The sequence below is a fragment of the Schistocerca piceifrons genome, chromosome 2 (genome assembly GCF_021461385.2).
Source record: "Schistocerca piceifrons isolate TAMUIC-IGC-003096 chromosome 2, iqSchPice1.1, whole genome shotgun sequence".
Lineage (NCBI taxonomy): Eukaryota > Metazoa > Arthropoda > Insecta > Orthoptera > Acrididae > Schistocerca > Schistocerca piceifrons.
The window spans coordinates 311,816,044-311,843,134 of record NC_060139.1 but is presented as its reverse complement, the minus strand read 5'-3'; the positions used below and the strand labels follow the sequence as shown (position 1 = coordinate 311,843,134).

The window sequence follows — 27,091 nt, the reverse complement described above, 5'->3', positions numbered from 1 at the left end:
CCCCGCAATATGCGTGCAACAGCTGCTCGAAACTTCAGGGATCGTCTACAACAATGTGCTGATGCTAATGGTCGCCATCTTGAGGACATTATTTTTAAAACTAAGTGTATGTAAAATGGTATATTGTACTAATTTATAAAATAAAAACATTTTTTCTCTATACATCCAGATTTACTTTTTATTGCTCCTTAAAACTGCTTAGTCAGTTCTGCCACACCCTGCACATTAATGGGTGCACATGGCACTTTTCACAGTTATGATATGAAACAGGTCCAGTCATTTGTGTTAGTCCTGAAGGAACAATAACATATTACTACATAATATTTGGAAATAACAAGCTCCCTATCATCACAAATTAAATGACAAAAATAGTTTAATATTGCTTTCACCCTCTTTCTTTATGTTAATAATACATATCTTGGCTATAGCAATCAGTGATGGGTACAGACTAAAAGAATTTTTCATAAGCACTGCAATTCAAAACACTATGCATCGTTATAATTTAGGGATAAATACTGATCAGCAGAAATATGTAAGTGTCTTTTAATTGCACGTGTCTGCAATTTAACATGTCTTCTTTACAGTTAAATAGCAATCTGTCTTTTCCTACATTGTTGAAATATTACACTAATTTGATATAACTTCCATGTGTACTAGCAGTCCAATTGTTTCCACACAAAGCACAGTAAAAATACTCTAACTTGTGAATTTATGTTAATGTTTATCTTCTTGGTGGCATTAAGGTGACAAATTTATGAATGTTTTTCTTAGGCTAATAACACAACAAAAGAGCTGAAAATACAAAACAGATTTTAAATAGTTAGAATAAAATTTTGTTGCGTTACATAAGTTTACAACAGAACTCTCATTGTACACAAAATACAGGCAGCAATAAGGAAGTATGCCTAACAAGTAAATACAGCCTGTTATGACTCAACTGTGCAGTTTTAAACAGAAATATGGGAACAAAACGTAATTTCGTATTACACACAGAGAGTGGACAAAAATATGGAAACACCACAAATACAACACATTACCAGGCCTACTACACTGTAGGAAAACCATTGGCATATAAAAAAGCTTCCAGTCATAAGGATAAACATAAATATTCCAGTCATATGGATAAATAAAGGTATTGTAATACTCTAACTTGTTAATTTATGTTAATCTTTATCTTCTTGGTGCCATTAAGGTGACAAATACAAAACAGATTTTTAAATAGTTAGAATAAAATTTTGTTGCGTTACATAAGTTTGCAACAGAACTCTCATTGTACACAAAATACAGGCAGCGATAAGGAAGTATGCCTAACAAGTAAATACAGCCTGTTATGACTCAACTGTGCAGTTTTAAACAGAAATATGGGAACAAAACGTAATTTCGTATTACACACAGAGTGTGGACAAAAATATGGAAACACCACAAATATAACACATTACCAGGCCTACTACGCTGTAGGAAAACCATTGGCATATAAAAAAGCTTCCAGTCATAAGGATAAACAAAAATATTCCAGTCATATGGATAAATAAAGGTATTGTACGGTTTTCAAGGGAATCTTACACCATTTTATCTGAAAAACAGTGCCAGGTTCAAGTAATGATCATAGCTGCCAGGTTCAAGTAATGATCATAGCGGCAGATAGCGATTATGCAACCTTCCTTCCAAAGTAGACCACAAAGGTTTAATAATATTTATAAATGGTGACTGTGATGCTCACAGAAATGTGACAATTCATCCTTTTGTTCACAAAACCAATCCTGGATGATGTAAGATGTGTACAAACAGAAATCTTGTGGTTTTGGAACACAGAATCCCCACTGAGGAACAAACATCATATCATCGAATGGACCTGATCAGCCAAAACAGTCACATCATCACTGGCAGTAATGTGACCTTGCGGAGTAACTATTGGGCTCATGAAATATTACATTATAGCTGTCCAAAGCACCGCTGAACCCCCGACATATTTCACTCTTGGGACACAAACTCGGCCAGAAGTTGGAAACAATATGAAACAATACATATCTGACCAAATGACTTTCTTCCATTGCTCTGTAGTCAAGGTTTTATCGCTTTGGCACCACATTTTCCTGTTATGGGAATTTGCATCACTGATGACTGGTGTTGGAATCCAGCTTGCACTGCAACTGCCAGGTTATGCAACTTATAATGCCAACATCAATGTTATTTAATGGGATAGATCAAAAATCTACTCACCAAGTAGCAGCAGAACACACACATAAAAGACTGTTGTAATTGGCAAGCTTTTGGAGCCAGTGGCTCTTTCTTAAGGCAGATGGGTTGAAGGGGAAGGAAGATGAGTGAAGAAAAAGGACTGAAGATTTCTACGAAAAGGGGTAGATTTTGGGAAAGTCACCCAGAACTGTGGTTCAGGGGAGACTTACTGTTCATAGGGATAGTCTAGGATGTTGTTGAGGCTTCCTGGGAGATGAAACACCACTTTAGGATGAATGACCATTGCCAAACTGTAGCCAAGAGCAAAGTTCACAGCCCTATGTAACCACATACAGCTGAACATAACATGCTTGATTTCAATGGTTGCTTCACTAACCAAGCCATCTGGATCCTCCCCTCAACAACCACCTTTTCTGAACTGTGCAGATGGGAACTAATCTTACAACACATTCTCTGCTCCTGAAATATTCCCAGCCTCAACCTATGATAACCTACTGTCCCCACACCCTCCACCCAACAGTTTGCACCTCCTCTGTCCTATCACCTCCTCTTTATTGTTGTCTCCTGACCTCCTCTGCCAATGTGCCTGCCCATCTTTCCCCTTCTCTGCTCCCCTCCTTGTTTGCTCCCCATTCCCCACTCCCTTCTCCCCTCTTCCCAGCCGCACTTCCTCCTGACACTGCACCTATTGGCTGTCTAGCACCTGCACACTCTGCCAGACAGTGCTCTTCTCTTCCACCATCTGTAACCTGCTACCCCTCTGCCAGGTTGCTGCTTCCATTCTACATGACGGCTGCATTCCGGGCCGAGCCACCAGAGATGGTGCTCGTGTGTGTGAGGTGTGCTTGCTCGTGTTTATGTAGATGTGTGTTTCCTTTTCTGAAGAAAGCTTTGGCCAAAAGCCAATGTGTATGTGCCTTTCTGTTGTGCCTGTCTGCAACTCAACATGTTATCTTTAGGGTAAGTAGCAAACTATCTTTTCCTTATATTGTTATTAAATGTGACTTCTGTTTAACCATGTGCTTTGATACAACACCTAGTTAACATCTAGTTAATAATTTATGTTACTATAATTAATGTATGTATGTAACTTCAGAAGTAAATTTCTGTAAAAGTATGGGAATGTTAAAACTATTCTTGTAGAATGGTTCATGCATAAGGAAAGTACATTTGTAATAACGGCTGGAGGGACATCCCTCCTAAATGAGACCCACAATGGTGGGGAGAGAGAAGGTGGGTTTGGTGATCAAACTGCAAGGTTCCTTTGTGGCACAAGTTAATTGGTGGCTAGCATGCAAAGTGTTCGCATCTTGTGTGCTGAACGAGGCAAGAAGAGCAGCAAGATTACTTAATATAGCCTCAGATGTGAAAGAAATTTGGCTCATTATTCATGGCCTATATTGGTTAGCTCTATACTATGAAAATCAAACACTAATAGGAAAATTTTCAGAGCTTGCTATATAGAAACAGTCATGGATACTTTTGCTGCCTTTTTGAGTAGCCACAGGAAATCGCCACAGCCACCCTTCATCTCAGTCAGTTAAGTACTGTGAATTTTCATAGACCAGTTATGTGGTTTCTTATCCAATAACAAGTTGTGTTCTTTAAACTTTGCATTGAGCACCCATATTTTATCCTTAAGTCATTTACCTAGACAGGGACCAAGTGCTGCGATATTTCTAAGTATCCTATTTTATTGAACTGAAAAGAATTTGATTTCTGTAACAGCATTTAATAACACTTGTGGAGTAGCAGCTTTCTTTGACTCTTGTTTCTGAAGTACTCTCGCATGTTTTTCGTAGAAAAATAGTTAAAGTTTAACTAAATTATAAGTGCCAAAGAAAGATCTAAAGTGTTGATGTTCTTCATGGGCACACAGCCGGATTTTATTGTCCTGACAACACAATATTTCGATGGTTCAACTGGCCACCATCTCCAGGTGAGACTGCAGGTGCACAATCACATTGGAACTGAGGTAACATCAGATATGCTGCCCTATGTAATCATTTACCTGTAATGATAATTAACTGTTATACAGATAATAAGTGTTACTGAGTGCCAGCTGCTGCCAAGACAGTTTAATACTCTTTCTGTGTTGTTCATACCAAACCTCTGGTACACTGCTTGCTAAAGTGTACTACTGCCACCTGTCCTATAAGCAAAAACTGTATTTCAGTATCAGGCAAAGCAAATACAAATAGTTACTTTCTTTATGAACAGTGCTAGGACTCAGTTCAAATTTGCTTAATTAGGCTGGCAGCTGTTGCCTTTTACTTTAGTGCAACTTACTTTTTTTTACTATTAGACTCTTGGTTCAATCCCCACTTATTTTGCTACTGCTTCCTTTTAATAGAAATATTCCAAGAGTCGCAAAATTAGTTCCATACCTTGTCCATTACATACAGTCATGATCATCTTCAAATGCTTTCACACGAGTAACATTATCAGTGTATTGCTAATTCAGTAGTAGAGGTGGTACTGTTCATTCAGCTCAGCAGTGACTTTTACAGCTGTTGTCCCCTTATTTTTTGTCACATTCCTTGTGACTTAGTAGATGATGTTTTTCTACTTTCCCTGTACATGTTATAAATCTTCGATGCAGTACCTCTTGAAACACCAAACACTTGGGCTACTTTGGTTAAAGAAGCACCTACCATATGAGCACTAACAACGTGCCCATGTTTGAGTTCAATTAGTTCTGACATGATGCACTCACAACTACACAGAAAATTGTTGTTCTGACCACAACTAGCACACACAGTGTATTAAGGACACTGCACAGGTGCCATTCAGGTCAAATACAACAGTGCAACCTATAGGCTTGGCTAGCATCTGCATTTATGTTCAATTATTCATTTCTCACTGTGTTTCCATATATTATGTCCAACTCCTGTATATGTGGAGGAGAAAAGAAATTGCCATAATAAATGTGAAAAACATAAGAATGGAATTACACTATGATTTATTTACTCCGTGCAAATGGTATGAAAACTGCAAATTAAGAAGTCAGTTCCTTTTGAAATATCTTTAGTGCACAAAACTGTAAATTATGTAGTCAGTTAATCTGGAGATGCTTGTGGTGCACAAAATAGTGTTCTCACTTTTCTTATTAATTTGTGATAACATCTGGTAGTATGTTACATACCTGCATATATGATGGCAGTAAGGACAGCACGGTCATGAGGTGGAGCCCAGTGAGAGATCATAACATGCATCGCTGGGAAAGTCAAACCCTGTAACACAAAAACATTACCTTACAAGACAAAGTGGAATTTTTTCAGAGAGCTGGCTGCGGAAGACTATTTACCCAGAAATGCAAAAGGAATTACCTTTGAAATAAATACAACTGCACATCAAATTGCTGGTCAGCTCAACTTGTGTTCTTCTGTGAAACAGAGTTGCCTGTATTACCTTTTTAAGTAGTTGTGTTGTGTTCATTTCATTTAATATGATAAACTAGAACACTATGCCATCATATACTTTTTTGTGTGAGCAACAGTGGTTTGTAGCCTATCACTGATGTTATTCAATCTATGCATCGAGCAAGCTGTAAAGGAAACCAATGAGAAACTTGAAAAGGAAATAAAGTTCAAGGAGAACAAATAAAAACTTTGCAGTTTGCTGATGACACTGAAATTCGGACACTTAAGGACTCTAAGGAGCACTTGAACAGAATAGATAGTGTCTTGAGAAGAGATTACAAGATGTACATCAAAAACTGAGGTAATTGCATGCAGTCGAAATAAATCAGACCATGCTGAGGGAATTAGATTAGGAAATGAGACACTAAAAGTAGTAGACTGTAGCGTCGAGAGTCAATACGCAATAGCATTTATTGCACTACTTTGCAGTATGGCTCATAGCTTTGGAGCTGTTGGTGGTGATAGAAACAGCCACTTGTATCTTTGCATGACTCATTCGCACCTGTCGCTAGCTTAGCCGTGGGAAGCGGTACCTGTGTCAATTCGAGCGACAGAATATTCGAGCCCCTAAGAATCTAAATAAATAGTATTAAATATTATTAAACCTTGTTCAAAGTCACTATACTGCCCTTTGTTATTAAAAAGAAGATTGTGTAAAAATCTCACCTTTCTACCTGGCATACTTTCAGATTTAGAAAATATTACCAAAACACCCCAAACTGACACTTGGAGGCATAAAGTTAGTTAGGATTGATAACAGTTTGTCTTTTAGTATCATTTGGAATCATTACTCAACTTCACAAAATGGCAGAAAAATTTATATAGATTTTCATAATTAAAAAAAAGTTAAATACTTTTCATTTTTTGTAATATAAAATTCAGAAAAGATTATTATTCAGTTAATATGCTGTTGTGTAAGTAAATGAGAGTGAGTGAGAATGCGTATGTGAGACACATGTAAAGATTCAATATTATATGATGTACAGCATTACGTAACTATGTTATCGGGAAGTGTTAAGCAAGCAAGAAAGCAAGCAATTTCCCCACCGTGCTGATGACGTATGTCCAAGAGTATTTGCTTTTGTAAGAAGGCAGACAGAGTAGCCATTTGCAGGGTAATAGTTTTCTAAAGTTATTTCAAGATTAGTTTGCTTTTCGTTTGGTTTTGTTAAACATTTTATTAATATTTGCATGATGAAGTGACGTAAATGCATCTGCGAATGTTGACTGGTGTAAGACAGTTTTAGCTCAAAAAAGAACTCGAAGGATTGTTTTGACTGACTGGTCATTTTGAACAACCAACCAGAGTTAAGCATTTCCAGCACACTGCAAACAGTTATAGGCCATGGAAGGAATGGCAGTGGGTCAGTCGCTAGTCAGCTATCGGATGTGCAGGTCATGTTGAATGCTTCTGTCTTTATTATGTGTAAAATGAAGAAATAATTGGCTTCTCATGTCCAAATTGTGTGGCCGTAATAGCGGTTGCATTTACAGACAGTTTTGTGAAGTTTGGAAGCTTTTGGATTGTTTTGTTGGAAAGAGAACCGTGTGTAAACTTTTGGCCTTAGTAAAAATTCCACGTGGCATGTTTCACATTCGTTTATGGAATATTTGGCGAGCAATTTCTTGATTAGAAATCCACTGAAAGGGACTGAATGTTAAACCCATATACTGTATATGACTGTAAATCACATAATAATTCGGGTCGGACTTAGTACATTTCTGGCTGCCTTGTGTGTGCACTGGGTTGGATGAACTGTGAGCTGAGGACAGTGATATTATTCATTAATTAAATTTGGGCTGATGACAAGTGTTTAATTTTGAACCTAAAGAAATAAAAGAACTCATTGCAGAGTTTTGCCATTTTTCTAAAGAAATGAAGCAATCACCCTCCACCCGAAATTTTTTATAGGATATTACAGGACAGCTTACTACCAGAGATTACGCTGACTTTGTAAATGTAAGTATTGATGGTGTTTTTCTTCGACACTGCTTTTAACATCGTCTGAACAGTATCTATGTATGCAGGAAAATGGGCTGGTGATTTGACGCCGTACTGAGGTAGGTGGAACTTTTGTCGGAACAGTATGCCGAAGATAAGTGATCAATCATCTTACGCCACAATCTGAACTCGCTATGCCGCAAGACGAGTATTGTTATTTGGGCAACAATTAACACATGGTGGCCAAAGTAAGGAAGATATAAAATGCAAACTGGCAGTAGCAAGAAAAGCATTTCTGAAAAAGAGGAATCTGTTAAGTTAGAATATAAATTTAAGTGTTAGGAAGTCTTTTCTGATGGAATTTGTCTGGAATGAATGGAGGTGAAATCTGAATGATAAGCAGTTCAAGAAGAGATAGAGGCTTTTCAAATGTGGTGCTATAGAAGAATGCTTTAGATCAGATGGATAGATTGCTTGGCTAATGAGATGCTGAAGTGTACTGGGGAGAAAAGAAATTTGTGGCACAACTTAACTACAGGAAGGGATTGGTCAATAGGACACATTCTGAGGCATCAAGTAACTCTGGGTAATGTATTGGCGGGAGGCATGGAGAATAAGAATTGTAGGGGGAGACAAAGGATGAACACAGGAAACAGGTCCAAATTGATGTAGGTTGCAATAGTTACTTGGAGACGAAGAGGCTTGCCAAGGTTAGACTATCATGGAGAGCAGCATCGAACCAGTCTTTGGACGGAATACCACGGCAACAATACTCCAAGGATGATTGATTCTCTTGTTGTTGTTGTTGTTGTTGTTGTTGTTGTGGTCTTCAGTCCAGAGACTGTTTTGATGCAGCTCTCCATGCTATTCTATGCTGTGCAAGCTTCTTTCTCTCCAAATAACTACTGCAACCTACATGCTGCTGAATCTGCTTAGTGTATTCATCTCATGATCTCCCTCTATGATTTTTACCCTCCACACTACACTCTAATACTAAATTGGTGATCCCTTGATGCCTCAGAACATGTCCTACCAATCGATCCCTTCTTCTAGTCAAATTGTGCCACAAATTCCTCTTCTCCCATATTCTGTTAAGTACCTCCTGATCTGCCCATCTAATCTTCAGCATTCTTCTGTAGCACCACATTTCAATAGCTTCTATTCTTTTCTTGCCTTAACTATTTATCTTCCATGTTTCACTACCATACATGGCTACACTCCATACACATACTTTCAGAAATGACTTCCTGACACTTAAATCTAGACTCGATGTTAACAAATTATTGGGCTCTACATTAAGTGTCTCATTTCCTAATCTAATTCCCTCAGCATCACCTGATTTAATTTGACTACATTCCATTATCCTCATTTTGCTTTTGTTGGTGTTCATTTTATATCCTCCTTTCAACACACTGTCCATTTGGTTCAGTTGCTCTTCCAGGTCCTTTGCTGTCTCTGACAGAATTACAATGTCATCGGCAAACCTCAAAGTATTTATTCCTTCTCCATGGATTTTTATTCCCACTCCAAAATTTTCTTTTGTTTCCTTCACTGCTTGCTCAATATACAGATTGAATAACATCGTGGAGAGGCTACAACCCTGTCTCACTCCCTTCCCAACCACTGCTTCCCTTTCACGCCTCTTGACTCTTGTAACTGACATCTGGTTTCTATACAAATTGTAAATAGACTTTCGCTCCCTGTATTTTAACCCTGCCACTCTCAGAATTTGAAAGAGAATATTGCAGTCAACATTGTCAAAAGCTTTCTCTAAATCTACAAATGTTAGAAATGTAGGTTTGCCTTTCCTTAATCAATCTTCTAAGATAATTCGTAGGATCAGTACTGCCTCACATGTTCCAACATTTCTACGGAATCCAAACTGATCTTTCCTGAGGTCAGCTTCTACCAGTTTTTCCAATTGTCTGTAAAGAATTCGTGTTAGTATTTTGCATCCATCACTTATTAAACTGATAGTTTGGATATTTTCACACCTGACACCACCTGCTTTCTTTGGGATTGGAATTATTATATTCTTCTTGAAGTCTGAGGGTATTTCACCTGTCTCATACATATTGCTCACCAGATGGTAGAGTTTTTTTTTCTTATTAAAAGAAACTGATTTGGAAATGGAAAGAATTTGCCCACAAGCCAGCATATCTCCTTCACCTTTTAGTTACGCTCTCTAAGGATAGTCTGGCACCAGCCTTCCCCAAATCTAGACATGTGATCACACCACTATAGATTGTTCTGGACCAGAAACTTCTGTATATTTACAGGTTGTATCTGATACAAGTGACTGACTGGCTATGATTTAATCAAACAGTATTGATGTGTTATGTCTGTTTATGTGCATTAAATTATTTTTATTTATGTTTAAGGTTACATCTCACTCTTTGCACCAGTTGGTGATCATCTGCAAGTGTCTCTACACTTCATTCTTACTGCATTACGTCATACCAGACAATACCTTCACTTCTGACAATGTCACCTCATTAAGTATGACAAACTGAGTTCTGTTTACTGTCAGCCTTGACTCCAATAACGTATTTTTTTGGATATTCCACATGCTCCTATTTTATTTACTACGTGACAATGCAGACCTGTACTGAGGGCTTTGGAAAATACATCATCAGCCGAAGATCTGCATTGTACTGCCTTCTGGACCTTATGAACAAACAGTGCAAGCTAGATTCCAAGTGATCATGGTTTGTGGTAACTGTGTTTATTCTCACTGGAGATTTATTTGGCATGTATGCGACCATAACACGTATATCATGTAGGTTCCAATAAAAATATGATTCAGTGAAAGTGAGTAACAATTAAAAGTATATAGAGGATGTGTGGGTAAACATTGTTAGACGAGAAAATTGGGATCTGGAAAGCAAATTTCATAATATACACAATCTTGGGAATGTTTCTTGACATTGCTGTCATGAAGTAATGCATAATGATACTAATCAAATTTCTATGATGTACATATCCTACATTTCCTGATCCTCCATCAGCCAGTATTGCTGATCATTTTTTCAAATCATTTATGCTTACATTATCAGTATTAATTAGACTGATAACTTTTGAATTTGTTTCCATGATACTATTTTCATCTCTTATTTGCACACATATTTTACAATTACTTGCACATTGCTGTAGTACATAATGAAGTGTAAATTACTTGTATTGTTCATAACAAAAATTGTACAGCTCACAAAATCTGTTCACGCAGGTGGGAACCACCTACCTTCACACCTAACATGAGCATATGACAAATAGCTACAATCCTGTCAACTAAGCCACATCTGTATCCTGTGAAGTCTTATAAACAAATTTCTTTTGAGTTCTCCAGATGGACTAGTCACAAGAATCAGTGTCAGGTGATCCTGTGGCCAGGATATAAGGCTTCCTCTTCCAATTCAACACTAAGTAAATGTAGCACTGAGATGCTCATGCACTGATAGGAGGTGGTGCTCCATCATATTGCAAGATGTATTTGCACAAAGAACTATGGGCACATCTTTCAACTGAGGTAAAAGATTTTGCAGGAAGTGATAGTGCAAGTAGCTGTTCAAGTAGCAAGGCAGGAGCTGCATACAAAATGAGATGGTTATTTATAAAGCCAATCCCAACATTTACAGAAAACTGCACTTGGTGATGCACCACAAGCTATAGCATAAGCTCTGATGATCACACACAATTATTCCTGCCGTTGAAAACACTATCGTGAATGAGTGAGGCAATGTCTATAAATGCAAGAAGTGGAGGAAATCTGGTTGAGTAACAAGGTGCTGAGATAACCACTGGCAACACTAGACTCATAGGTTCAATTCTGCTTTTCTCAAATCTTGTATGAAATATGTGAAATTGTTACTCATGGAGCACCTACCACACTCATGAAGCATCTACCACACACTACTCTTGGATGCTCCCATACATGTGCAATAGCATGGTATTTGTGACAGGATTCTTTGTATACTGTTTCACAATTTTGTTACTGAAACTAGGTGCAAGTGTGAACCTAATGTTTCTAGGTCCTTCTTTCCATGATGTTAACAAATCAGTCCATTGTGACTGCCGATCTATAGATGGGAACACTTGTCTCGTTAGGAGATGTCTGTTGGGAAATCATTCCCTGTAAAGCTTTTCAGTGTACAAGAGCACTGCCTTGAACTTTCCCATTAACAAGATGAAATCCCACAAGCTCTGCAAGACCGTACCGATACTGTTCCATTTTGATGTTCAGAACTTGCTATGGAAGTTTTGTTGTGTGACCACGAGAACAACAGAATATCTTGTGCACAAACCATAAAATCAAAACAAATTAGGAAGGATTGCCAATTTTTCCATCCATAAAAAAACATTTAAAATTTTGTATCTTCATAAAAATGGGATCAGAAAACAATTTTTTCATTTTCAAATATTTATTTCCTTTTTTTTCAAATCACAATGGAAAAAAAAACATTTTCCATGAACTTTATGACAATACAATTAAAAGCCAAAAGGTATTCTGTGGCAACAGCATACACGAAGCTTATTCTCTCTCACTTTCATTGAACACAAACAGCAAAGTCTATATGTTTGTTTGAAAATTAGCGCATGATTTCCTAATTTGACAAGTCACATGTCCTCTAGTACTGCTTTCTTTGTTCCCAGAAATCTTAGTGGCCTCCTTTTCTGTTTTAAAAATGAACGTCCACTGTCTTGTGAGTCACTGCCAAAAACTCTGTTGATCCTGATATTTTCTAATTATAAGGTACAAAACATAAAAGCATCAACATTTGATGAGACAATAAAGTAGCAAAAAATCCAATGTCACCATTTGTGGGAATGCTGACTGATTGAACAGAGATCTTATAATCAACTGAATTTGTCAATACCTTCCATGATCTCACTGTGCCTGTCAACAGCAGGCAGAAAGTTCACCATAAAATTAGTACCAAAGATTGTTTTATAGAGATTGTTGCATTGTCATTAGGATGTTTGATGTGAGAATAATCACATGTGTTGTTCATCCATAATATGGCAGCAGTCCTAGTACAGACATGAGATGTAGCATTGGGAAATCACATCACATGCTGGCTTGTTAAAATTCACCGCCCACCAACTTACATCTCCATTTCATAATTTCAGGCCTCACTGAGGCAACAGAATAAATTCATTTTTCTGCAGCACTTTCATTAGATTCAGGGTGATAAAAAAATGATGACACTGCCTGTGAGGTGCAAATCTTGAATAATAGTGAGGACAATCAATTTCTCTAGAGGTACAAGGTGTCCGGCAAATGAGTCCCTGATTTGATATCTTGAAAACTAAGATTGATAGACTAGTGCAACAAACAGTACGTTTATTGTGAAAGCAGTAAGAATTTTATACAGAAGGTTTGGATTAATTTGGAAAGTTGCTAACAGATGGCACTGTATATGCAACATGTAGTGCCTATAAACAGTGCACCACAGCTCAGAACAATCAGTTCATAACTGAAACATGAAAGAAGCTTAATGTGGGGCCTTGCCCATTTATCTCATATAGGGTGCCTCAGGGATGCTGCATTCTTGGAATGCTGTATAACTGTGGTGTCACCGCCAGACACCACACTTGCTAGGTGGTAGCCTTTAAATCGGCCGCGGTCCATTAGTATACGCCGGACCCGCGTGTCGCCACTGTCAGTGATAGCAGACCGAGCGCCACCACACGGCAGGTCTAGAGAGACGTACTGGACTCGCCCCAGTTGTACAGCCGACGTTCATAGCAATGGTTCACTGACAACTACGCTCTCATTTGCCGAGACGATAGTTAGCATAGCCTTCAGCTACATTTGCTACGACCTAGCAAGGCACCGTATTCAATTGATATTGAGATTCTATTAATGTATCATCAAGAGCGATGTTCTACAAATGTGGATTAAAGTTAAGTATTCCAGAAGCTACGTACTTTTCTTTATAGCATTCATTACGTATCCTGTTTCAGACCTCACGCCAGCCTGCGTGAGTTTAAGCGCATGCCTCTCGGCTTCCTCTCATTGTGTCTAGACTGTCTTGTCTAGACACAACAATAACAATTAAAAACAAATAACATTAGTAGTTTTATTTCAATAAAGCAGATTGACAATACTTAACTTTGAATTTAGAACTAGTGTTGCAAGCGATGGGCGACAGGCAATACAAATCAGAGTCCTGTGATATATGCAATGTTCAGACAAGTCTGTCACACAGTTTGTGGATCACTACTAACTGTTCTCATAGCACTCTCTGCTAGGCCATGCTACTACTCTGCGAATACTTTTCACTAACGTCCAGCTGAGGCTGGCAGGACAGGTGCTTATATTCACTTCTTGCAGAGGTTGCTCTGGGGGCAGTGCAGTCCTTGTCAGCAGGCTATTGGCTGCAAAGACTGTTTACAGAGTATGAGCTTAATTATGCATGCTGATATTGCATGAGCTGCACAGTGTACAACACCAACTGACAGAAGTTTAACAAAGTATTGCGGAACTCCTGCATAAAATTCATAAATATTCCTGTGTTGTACTCATCTATAGAGCGTAGTTTTTGAGATATTTAATTCTGAAATCAGGGACTCCTTTCCTGGACATACTGCGTATTGAATACTGAGGATACATAAATACATTTTCTGCAGCAACAGAGAGGTGTGCCAATGCAGGAGTGGCACCATACTGTCTTTTCTGACCAATCCCAGTTCCCTATACAGCATCACGATACATGCGTGGAGCCTCTGAGGACAATGAACATTGCCAGACTGCATCTGTCATCATCATATAGGCCCAGCACAGATGTGATGGTATGGGGTATCACCGGGTACAAAACACAGTCTTCTCCAGTTCACATAATTGGGACAGTAGGTGATATATTTCATAAGTCTTAAGGGCAGTGTGTATTCCCCATCTTCAAGGTCTCATGACATTACCTTTCAACAGGGTCACATGTTGCACATGCTGTCTGGCCTACCTCTACACAGAGGATATTAGACTGTTGCTCTGGCCAGCACATTCAACAGATTTCTTACCCAGAGAAAAAATATGGTCATGGATTGGCAAGGAACTGGCATGCTCCTATTTGCCAGACACTACAACTAATGAACCCTGGCAATGAGTTGAAGCAGTGTGGAATGATGTATGGTACCCATTTCTGTTTCCAAGATCATTTCAGCTTGATACACAGCTTTGCTAGAGATGTTATTGCTGCCAGAAGCAGCAGCTCAGTGTGTTATGAGTTTCACACCCTGTGTAGCCCACATCACAAATTTAATAATGTCTTCTACCTACTGTACTCTTTAAGCACTACAAGTAAAATTTCATATTTTTTATCCTTTCTGGTGGCAGTGTATTTTCACCATGAGGCTATATCATGGAGTAGTTTGAGGAGTAATTTCTGAATCCTGTGAGGTTGTGTCCACTTGCTTTCTACAGTATGTTGACAACATCTTCATAATATGCCTTCATGGTGAAAATATACTGCAGTAATTCATTGACTAGATGGATAGTGTCAGCCCCAACATTAAATTCACTGACAAGATGGAGAGGAACAGCAAGCTTCTATTCTTGGATTTTTTAATTTAGCAGATGGGAGGAGGCACACTGAACAGTACTGAAATACCAAGAGTTTTCACCTTCCTGTACATAAGAAAGTGATCCTGAACACATCAGTATACAGAGCAAATATTATTTCTGATGACGATAATCTGGAGTCTGAATTTCAGCATTTGATGTGCATTTTTAGGAAAAATGGTTACCGCACGGGAGAAACTGCATAAGCTTTTAGGTTCCACTAACAAATGATGCCTTGTGAATTGGCAGAAGAGGCTAAGCCAGCTGCATTTCTTTCATAATGTGGAGCAATTACTAGTAAGACAGACATATGCTGAAGACACATGAACTGAGAGTAGTGTTCCAGTCCATCTCCAAGATAAGAAATATACACTATGTGATCAAAAGTATCTGGATACCCCCCAAAACATACATTTTTCATATTAGGTGCATTTTGCTGCCACCTACTGCCAGATACTCCATATCAGCGACCTCAGTAGTCATTAGACATTATGAGAGAGCAAGACGAGGTGCTCTGCGGAACTCACGGACTTCGAACATGGTCAGGTGATTGGGTCTCACTTGTGTCATATGTCTGTACATGAGATTTCCACACTCCTAAACATCCCCTACGTCCACTGTTTCCAATGAGATAGTGAAGTGGAAACGTGAAGGGATGCGTACAGCACAAAAGCATACAAGCTAACCTCATCTGTTGAGTGACAGAGACCACTGACAGTTGAAGAGGGTCGTAATGTGTAATAGGCAGTTATCTATCCAGAACATCACAAATGAATTCCAAACTGCATCCTGATCCACTGCAAGTACTATGACAGTTAGGCGGGAGGTGAGAAAACTTGGATTTCATGGTCGAGCAGCTGCTCATAAGCCACACATCACATCAGTAAATGCCAAATGACACCTGGCTTGGTGTAAGGAGCATAAATATTGGATGACTGAACAGTGAAAAAATGTTGTGTGGAGTGACAAATCATGGTACACAATGTGGTGATCTGATGGTAGGGTGTGGGTATGGCGAATGCCCGGTGAACGTCATCTGCCAGTGTGTGTAGTGCCAACAGTAAAATTCAGAGGTGGTGGTGTTATGGCGTGATCGTGTTTTTCATAGAGGAGGCTCACATCCCTTGTTGTTTTGCATGGCACTATAATAGCACAGGCCTACATTGATGTTTTAAACACCTTCTTGCTTCCCACTGTTGAATAGCAATAGGGGGATGGTGATTCCATCTTTCAACATGATTGAGCACTTGTTCATAATGCACGGACTGTGGCGGAGTGGTTACATGACAATAATATTTCTGTAATGGACTGGCCTGCACAGACTCCTGACCTGAATCCTACAGATCACCTTTGGGATGATTTGGAACGCCGACTTTGTGCCAGGCCTCACCAACCAACATTGATACCTCTCCTCAGTGTAGTACTCCGTGAAGAATGGGCTGCCATTCCCCAAGAAACCTTCCAGCACCCAATTAAATGTATGCCTGTGAGATTGGAAGCTGTCATCAAGGCTAAAGGTGGGCCAGCTCCACACTGAATTCCAGAATTACCAATGGAGGGCACCACGAACTTGTAAGTCACTTTTATCCACGTGTCCAGGTACTTTTGATCACATAGTGTATTATGTCCCGTTGAAGACAGCATAAGTCTTTGAGTTCCTGGTGTGTTTGGTGTCCCCTGTGATGACTGGGTGTTGTGTGCTGTCCTTAGGTTAGTTAGGTTTAAGTAGTTCTAAGTTCTAGGGGACTGATGACCATAGATGTTAAGTCCCATAGTACTCAGAGCCATTTGAACCATTTGTCCCCTGTGAATGTGGCACTATTTACAAGGGTAAACTGCTCACACTGCTGTTGAGCATTGCGCATTCATGGCATATTAAACAAAAGGGACTTCACAAGTCAATCATTGGCGAACACTGCCTAGAAAACAGGTATAGAATAACATTAAGAAAGATGAAGGTTTGTCTCAAACACCATCTTTTAGGATTCTATTAAAAAAGTGGCAGAAATAAGAATAAATAGCATCAGAGACCAGGGGTACACACTTAGTAGGGTGTGGAGATGAGCTCTAGACATTGAATACAAACAAAGCCAAAGATTTGACACTTTTAAGAAGGTGAGAGTGGTTGCTGCAAATGTGGTGTTGGTCCCTCATTCTACATGGCGCCATTTGGCTCCACAGTGGGATGGAGCTGCTATAAGCTGCCCAACTTGCCTTCCACACTTGTGTCACTTTGGACCTCTCTGGAAGGTTTCTTTGTATCCATATGACCAGAATACCATACCTGGCCCTGTAGTCAGTATTTTAACTCCTGATGATGACGGCAGAGGCAGCTGTTGAAAGTTCAAATACTTTATATGAAGTTTGTAAACTGAGAAGATTTTAATGACGTAATGAAGTTCAGTTTTCAGTCCCATTCTGTTTCTGCTTACATAAAAAAACTTACCACTTAATATTCAGTGTCACTCACTTTTATTTGTGGATGACACATGTATAATCACTGATACTAACAGTACTGACAAAATTCCTCAAAATGTCGTAAATACCTTTGAAAAATTACATCCATGGTTTAATTCAAATGGGTCAAAATTAAACATGGCAAAACTCAGTTAACATAGCTTAAAACAAAATATGCAAGCGATAGAGAGCACTGGGTGCACCAGACTACAAATTGTTGCTCATGTCGGCACCAATGACTCCTGCCGTCTGGGTTCAGAGGTCATCCTCAGTTCGTACAGGCGGTTGGCAGAATTGGTGAAGGCAGAAAGCCTCGCTCGCGGGGTAGAATCAGAGCTAACTATTTGTAGTATCGTTCCCAGAACCGATCGCGGTCCTCTGGTTTGGAGCCGAGTGGAAGGCTTAAACCAGAGGCTCAGACGATTCTGCGGAGATCTGGGGTGCAAATTTCTCGACCTCCGCTATCAGGTGGAGAAATGTAGGGTCCCCCTGAATAGGTCAGGCATGCACTACATGCCGAAGTGGCTACAAGGGTAGCCGAGTATGTGTGGATTGCACATGGGGGTTTTTTAGGTTAGAGAATTCCCTCCCTAGGCCCGACAAGACGCCTCCTGAGACACGGCAAGGTAGGAGTAGGCAAAATGCAACAGGGAATAACAATATTAATGTGCTAATAGTAAACTGCAGGAGCATCTATAGAAAGATCCCAGAACTGCTCTCATTAATAAACGGTCACAACGCCCATATAGTACTAGGGACAGAAAGTTGGCTGAAACCAGACGTAAACAGTAATGAAATCCTAAACTCAGATTGGAATGTATACCGCAGAGACAGGCTGGACAGTGAAGGGGGAGGCATGTTTATAGTGATAAGAAGTGCAATAGTATTGAAGGAAATTGACGGAGATCCGAAATGTGAAATGATTTGGGTGAAGGTCACGGTTAAAGCAGGCTCAGACATGGTAATTGGATGTCTCTATAGGCCCCCTGGCTCAGCAGCTGTTGTGGCTGAGTGCCTGAAGGATAATTTGGATAATATTTCGATTAGATTTCCCCACCATGTTATAGTTCTGGGTGGAGATTTTAATTTGCTAGATATAGACTGGGAGACTCAAACGTTCATAACGGGTGGCAGGGACAAAGAATCCAGTGAATTTTTTTTTAAAGTGCTTTATCTGAAAAATACCTTGAGCAGTTAAACAGAGGACCGACTTGTGGTGATAACATATTAGACCTTCTGGTGACAAACAGACCCGAACTATTTGAAACAGTTAACGCAGAACAGGGAATCAGCGATCATAAAGTGGTTACGGCATCGATGATTTCAGCCGTAAATAGAAATATCAAAAAAGGTAGGAAGATTTTTCTGTAAAGCAAAAGTGACAAAAAACAGATTACAGAGTACCTGATGGCTCAACACAAAAGTTTTGTCTCAAGTACAGATAGTGTTGAGGATCAGTGGACAAAGTTCAAAACCATCGTACAATATGCGTCACATGAGTATGTGCCAAGCAAGATCACAAGAGATGGAAAAGAGCCACCGTGGTACAACAACTGAGTTAGAAAACTGCTGCGGAAGCAAAGGGAACTTCACAGCAAACATAAACATAGCCAAAGCCTTGCAGACAAACAAAAATTATGCGAAGCGAAATGTAGTGTGAGGAGGGCTATGCGAGAGGCATTCAATGAATTCGAAAGTAAAGTTCTAGGTACTGACTTGGCAGCAAATCCTAAGAAATTTTGGTCTTATGTCAAAGCGGTAGGTGGATCAAAACAAAATGTCCAGACACTCTGTGACCAAAATGGTACTGAAACAGAGGATGACAGACTAAAGGCCGAAATACTAAATATCTTTTTCCAAAGCTGTTTCACAGAGGAAGACTGCACTGTAGTTCCTTCTCTAGATTGTCGTACAGATGACACAATGGTAGATATCAAAATAGATGACAGAGGTATAGAGAAACAATTAAAATCGCTCAAAAGAGGAAAGGCCGCTGGACCTGATGGGATACCAGTTCGATTTTACACAGAGTACGCGAAGGAACTTGCCCCCTTCTTGCAACGGTGTACCGTAGGTCTCTAGAAGAGCGTAGCATTCCAAGGGATTGGAAAAGGGCACAGGTCATCCCCATTTTCAAGAAGGGATGTCGAACAGATGTGCAGAACTATAGACCTATATCTCTAATGTCGATCAGTTGTAGAATTTTGGCACACGTATTATGTTCGAGTATAATGACTTTTCTGGAGACTAGAAATCTACTCTGTAGGAATCAGCATGGGTTTTGAATAAGACGGTTGTGTGAAACCCAGCTCGCGGTATTCGTCCAAGAGACTCAGAGGGCCATAGACACGGGTTCACAGGTAGATGCCGTGTTTCTTGACTTCCGCAAGGCGTTCGATACAGTTCCCCACAGTCGTTTAATGAACAAAGTAAGAGCATATGGACTATCAGACCAATTGTGTGATTGGGTTGAAGAGTTCCTAGATAACAGAACGCAGCATGTTATTCTCAATGGAGAGAAGTCTTCCGAAGTAAGAGTGATTTCAGGTGTGCCGCAGGGGAGTGTCATAGGACCGCTGCTATTCACAATATACATAAATGACCTTGTGGATGACATCAGAAGTTCACTGAGGCTTTTTGCAGATGATGCTGTGGTGTATCGAGAGGTTGTAACAATGGAAAATTATACTGAAATGCAGGAGGATCTGCAACGAATTGACGCATGGTGCAGGTAATGGCAATTGAATCTAAATGTAGACAAGTGTAATGTGCTGGGAATACATAGAAAGATATATCCCATATCATTTAGCTACAAAATAGCAGGTCAGCAACTGGAAGCAGTTAATTCCATAAATTATCTGGGGGTATGCATTAGGAGTGATTTAAAATGGAATGATCATATAAAGTTGATCGTCGGCAGAGCAGATGCCAGACTGAGATTCATTGGAAGAATCCTAAGGAAATGCAATCCGAAAACAAAGGAAGTAGGTTACAGTACGCTTGTTCGCCCACTGCTTGAATACTGCTCAGCAGTGTGGGATCCGTACCAGATAGAGTTGATAGAAGAGTTAGAGAAGATCCAACGGAGAGCAGCGCGCTTCGTTACAGGATCATTTAGTAATCCCAAAAGCGTTACAGAGAAGATAGATAAACTCCAGTGGAAGACTCTGCAGGAGAGACACTCAGTAGCTCGGTATGGGCTTTTGTTAAAGTTTCGAGAACATACCTTCACCGAAGAGTCAAGCAGTATATTGCTCCCTCCTATGTATATCTCGTGAAGAGACCATGAGGATAAAATCTGTCACCCAAAAATTGTGTTAATCAACAAAAATATCGCCAAATGGCAATGGTTCAATACCTTTAAAATATTCTCTCAATATTCTATCATTTGTAGACCAAATGGCAAAATATCACCTAGTCCCGTTACGCAGGCGGTACTCAGTTATGAAAACTGATTCTGATATGGAACAATGGGGAGGGATTTGTGGGGATTGGAAGTGGTACAGGATGACAGCACATTCTATAGTTCATTCGTTTCTAAGAGTTTTTTTCAGTGAGCTGCTTAAATTCAACCAAGTCGACTATGCCCTGCATCCTTCCCTCCTCCTTTCATCCAAAATCTATTTTATGCTCTTGTGATACTGTAATAACTGAAACCTCCATACACAATAAAATCATAAAATATGCATGCATTCATGTGCTATCAAATGACTAAAAATGCACAGTTAATGGAAAACCACGCAATGTCAGAATTCAATATTTTGTTATGATGCATTTTATTTTAAAACAATGTACAACACCCAGTTTTTCCAAATTCTCCACTGACTTGGGGTAGCTTTGTGTGTTTGTTTGGCCACTGAGCTAGCCATCCCTGGATTCTGGAGGTGAGGTGGTTTGAATCCATCCACCGGCAACCTTGAAATGGTTTTCTGTGGTTTACTATTTTCTGTTTAGGCAAATGCCGTGGTTGGGCCTTTATTGCAGGCCACAGCCAATTTCTCATGAATATCTTTCTTTGCTGACAGATTCTGATTTCCTTAGACAAGCAGCCCCTCTGTTTAAATGAAAAGAGCAGCATCAAAAATAAACCAAACATTTCTTTGGAGACTCCTGGCACCAAAAGCTATATGATAAACAAATAATAATCCAAATCCTCTTCGTTTATGCTCATGAATTTATCTGTCAAGATATGCAGAAAATGATCTTCCTTACATTACATGATGTGAGAGATGCATACTTAAATGAGGAAATCTGGGAAAGTGTAATAATTCCAGATCATTTGCATTTTTGCCATCAAAACTGTTCTAAATTTTCTGTCAAACAGAGATCTCTTTATCCCAAAAGCCCTATTGGTAATAATCAGTGTCTTCATGAAGATGACATCTTCATGATCTGGACTCACAGTGAAGAAGAACTCTAGAATTTCCTCTCCAACCTCAACTCCTTTGGTTCCATCAGATTCACCTGGTCCTACTCCAAATCCCATGCCACTTTCCTTGACATTGACCTCCATCTGTCCAATGGCCAGCTTCACACGTCCGTCCACATCAAACCCACCAACAAGCAACAGTACCTCCATTATGACAGCTGCCACCCATTCCACATCAAACGGTCCCTTCCCTACAGCCTAGGTCTTCGTGGCAAACGAATCTGCTCCAGTCCGGAATCCCTGAACCATTACACCAACAACCTGAAAACAGCTTTTGCATCCCGCAACTACCCTCCCGACCTGTTACAGAAGCAAATTACCATAGCCACTTCCTCATCCCCTCAAACCCAGAACCTCCCACAGAAGAACCTCAAAAGTGCCCCACTTGTGACAGGATACTTTCTGGGACTGGATCAGACTCTGAATGTGGCTCTCCAGCAGGGATACGACTTCCTCAAATCCTGCCCTGAAATGAGATCCATCCTTCATGAAATCCTCCCCACTCCACCAAGAGTGTCTTTCCGCCATCCACCTAACCTTAATAACCTCTTGGTTCATCCCTTTGAAATCCCCAAACCACCTTCCCTACCCTCTGGCTCCTACCCTTGTAACTGCCCCTGGTGTAAAACCTGTCCCATTCACCCTCCCACCACCACCTACTCCAGTCCTGTGACCCGGAAGGTATACATGATCAAAGGCAGAGCCACGTGTGAAAGCACCCACGTGATTTACCAACTGACCTGCCTACACTGTGAAGCTTTCTATGTGGGAATGACCAGCAACAAACTGTCCATTCGCATTAGTGGACACAGGCAGATGGTGTTTGTTGGTAATGAGGATCACCCTGTGGCTAAACATGCCTTGGTGCACGGCCAGCACATCTTGGCACAGTGTTACACCGTCCGGGTTATCTGAATACTTCCCACTAACACCAACCTGTCAGAACTCCGGAGATGGGAACTTGCCCTTCAGTATATCCTCTCTTCTCGTTACCCACCAGGCCTCAACCTCCGCTAATTTCAAGTTGCCGCCACTCATACCTCACCTGTCATTCAACAACATCTTTGCCTCTGTACTTCCGCCTCGACTGACATCTCTGCCCAAACTCTTTGCCTTTACAAATGTCTGCTTGTGTCTGTGTATGTGCGGATGGATATGTGTGTGTGTGCGAGTGTATACCTGTCCTTTTTTCCCCCTAAGGTAAGTCTTTCCGCTCCCGGAATTGGAATGACTCCTTACCCTCTCCCTTAAAACCCACATCCTTTCGTCTTTCCCTCTCCTTCCCTCTTTCCTGATGAAGCAACCGTTGGTTGCGAAAGCTTGAATTTTGTGTGTATGTTTGTGTGTCTATCAACATGCCAGCGCTTTCGTTTGGTAAGTCACATCATCTTTGTTTTTAGATATATTTTTCCACGTGGAATGTTTCCCTCTATTTTTTTTTTTTATATATATATATATATATATATATATATATATATATATATATATATATATATATATATATATATATATATATATATATGGATACTATAACCACCTACATAACACTTCTGTAGGGATCACAAAGATAAGATGAGGCTCATTACCACACACACAAAGGCATTTAAGCAATTGTTCTTCCCACACTACACATGCAAATGGAATGGGAAGAAGCCAATAATAACTGGTATAATGTGAATTTGCCTATGCCAGACTCTCAATGAATATGTATGTGTATAGGTGTAGATGTGGAGTACTTACCCCACCAAGGCCCTCGAGCACACGCAGCACAACCAGGCAGTAGAAATGGAAGTAGGCCGCGGGTGGCGTGAGCACAGTGCCCAGCACATTGATGGCAACGGCAGTGAACATGACCCAGCGCGCGCTGTATACCTCAGCCATCCGGCCGCCAGGCAGCTCGCTCACCATGTACCCCCAGAAGTAGGCACCCAGCAGGAGGCCTTGCTGCGTCTCAGACCAATTGAATGGCCCATCCTGTGTGACATATTTCTCATTTAATGTGCGGCCATGTAGGATCACACAACCACCCACCTGCCTTTGTCAAACAGTGCACTACATAAGCTCACCAGGCAAAATGTTAATCATCTGCTTATAAATAGTTCACTGGTTGTTTTGGAGAGATGAAGATCATGTAAAGTGGTATCAGGCGGTCATATGACCCTTCACTATTACTGATATAAGGTATGGCTGCAATAATGTAAAAACACACCTACTGAGGAGACATTTTATTCTATGCCTACTAGTGTCATTTAGGTATACGGTTTTGTATTAGGTGATCTATGACTGTGATGTTTCTATTGACTAATGAATATTTTTTATACTTTTTAGGTTTCTGTACCTCCATCAGTAAAAATGGAGCTCTTACAGGATCGCTTTGTTGTCCATCTGTCTGACCTTCTGTTAAGACCCCTTTTTCTCATGAACAGGTAGGCCTATCACATTTAAATTCATGTCACATACTGGGGCCTATGATGCCTTGGCAGTAAAATAAACATTAGCTTTTAAGTCAATGCAGTCAAAAGGTATGGCCATGACCTAGAATCATGAAATTAGCCAAGAAGTGAGATGTCACAGTACAACTAAAGGGAAAAATCTGATAATTGTTAATTTGTAATTATATCACAGGAAAAAAATATTTCTATTGTCATTTGTAATCCAATGTCAAAACTTGAAATTAAAGCAGCCAGAAGTCGTGCATTCAGGCTGACTGGGCCGCAACAGAAAAAGTCCAATAACAGGAAAGGAATGACTTTATTGCTCATATGACACACATTGGACTAGTCTGCAAATGTTTCTTTCACATACAACTTGAAACATTGTATTTGCATGCAGTAATTACTCCTGGATATCTAAAATGATGGATGATTTCCAAAATGCACCCTATGAGCAGTAAAGTCTTTCTTTGCTTGATATTTGACATTTACCACTGTGACCCAGAACTGCTTATTATTATAATCATAATGGTCACCTGCCTCCTCCATGACTTTATGTCACTTGTATATTTTTTAAATTAAAACATTTTCAAAAATCTTGGAATCCATGGGACCAATATCTTGCTCATATCAATGTCTATAACAGACAAAAATAATTGAGATTCTTGATTCTCAGAATGGATGAACTGTCTATGTATGTAATTAAGTTTCTACGGAAGCCTCAATGCGTGAGTCCTATTCACACCTTCGCACCTGGCTTTTTTTTTTTTCCCAGTGCATAACAACTAAAATCTATGAAGATAGAATACTCATGTAAAAGAGGGTATAAGAATTATAAGGTCTGTGGTCTCAACCTGAATGGTAACAATTTTCTACATCTTTAAAACTGTCTTGTAACACAAATTAGAGAACACCTTGTTATGAAGGCACACTGTCATTTTTTGTGAGTGCGTGCAGAGATAAGTCTAGAACAGGCAGTTCTCAGAGACAGACATAAGCAGTCAGTTGTATTTTGCAAAGGCAGACACAAAGAGGCAGAATTTGGCAGTATAAGCAGGAAGTAACTCTACTCAAACCAACTTTCACTGTCTTCAGATGGATGAATTTTGATAAGAACAATTTGGGAGAATGGACCCACATACTGCGTGCTTAACTCAACAAAAATGTGTGAGTGATGCTGCACTGATCAATACGTTGGCCACTTACAGATAAAAGGTGTATCTTCCACCCAACTACAACTAATGCCAAGAATATTTCATTCTTCCTCTTTTCCTTATCATTTAACACATCTAGTACAGGGTCCTCTATGTCAGGTTTAGGCAAATCTTGTTATATTATTTAACTTTGTGGCTGAATGCCCTTCCTGGCATTACAGTCATCCAGATAACTTAAGGAAGAGAAGCTGTGTGCACCACCACTCTGTGATTCTTGTATATGTTATGTTATATTATATTATATTATATTATATTATATTATATCTAGTACATATTATATTTTAACAGTTTGTGTATCGTATTCTCTGATGCAGAATTTGGGGATCAGCCTAGCATTTAACTAAACAAGTGTGGGAAATCACCTAAAAATCACACTCAGACTGGCTGATCCGAGTTTTGCTCCCTGTCTCACAAGATAGTGCACTGTGTCATGCTATTCAAGCCAGGTCATAGTGAGAACATTTGATTACTTTAGCTATACTTTGCAACAGGGTTTGAAATGAAACTACAAATATATGGTTGAAAAGGTTTGATGTCCTTACTTGTGTTCAAAACCTTCCTAATTCCAATTTAATAATGTGTCAGATTACGTGTTGTTCATGTTAACAAGATTATTATTTGACTGTGCACTAGGAGTGTCACAGTAGGAGACAGTCATTTCAACTTCAGAGCACTAAAGTCTGATCATTAATATGAAAGGATCATTATTCATGAGTAATAGAATCAGTCAAATTTTTGTAAGGCCTTCAGCCATTTTTATTGTTTTGCTTAACTTGGAATATAATTTCTGTGTGTGTGTGTGTGTGTGTGTGTGTGTGTGTGTTAAACATTTGCAATCAGTTTAGAGTCATCTGCGATGCTTTTGCTTGCTTATTCCTATTATGTCATAGAAGATGTGTTAGGCAAGACTTAGCTGTTCTATTCAAATACATTATAGTTTTGAAATGTACAAAGATTTCCTTAGTATTCAAGAAAGACAAGGTTTTCATGTGGAATACCTAGTGGTATGTGTACTGGCTTCTGTTCCAGAATGTATGTGCTGCACTGCACAGTAACTACATAACATTCTGAGCTAAATGTTTGTAGGTAACAAGTGTAAAAAAAAGTAAAGCCCTTTGACTGATGGCCAAAATGTTCAGTGTATTGTAAATCTTCTGAGTATTTTAGTCTTTACTTGAAAGTGAAATATTACTGATAGGTCATGGTTAACAAAACATTAAGGCTTTTCAGTATGAAATGTGTTGTTTATAGTTGATGTAGCAATAAGGCCACAAAATTCAAGTCTTTATGAACTTTGAGAACAGTAATGTCCTTTTGAACTGTAAATGTCATGTTCTGTGGAGCAATAAGGAAAGTGTAATACTGAAATGTTTGTGCAATAGATACATATGATGAGTGCTAACAACTTCAGTGTATTCAAAAAGTTCTCAGATTTTTT

General features: G+C 39.5%; 1 protein-coding gene across 1 annotated transcript in view; it reads right to left on the bottom strand.

Annotated features, from left to right (window-relative positions):
• The window catches only part of LOC124776644 (sialin), a 316,704-nt gene that overhangs the window by 86,182 nt on the left and 203,431 nt on the right, over positions 1-27,091 (bottom strand). The window contains exons 4-5 of the mRNA XM_047251732.1: positions 23,748-23,981; positions 5,345-5,432 (exon numbers count right to left, since the gene is read on the bottom strand). Of these exons, the coding sequence (XP_047107688.1) occupies positions 5,345-5,432; positions 23,748-23,981 (322 nt within the window). The remainder of the gene's footprint in view (positions 1-5,344; positions 5,433-23,747; positions 23,982-27,091) is intronic.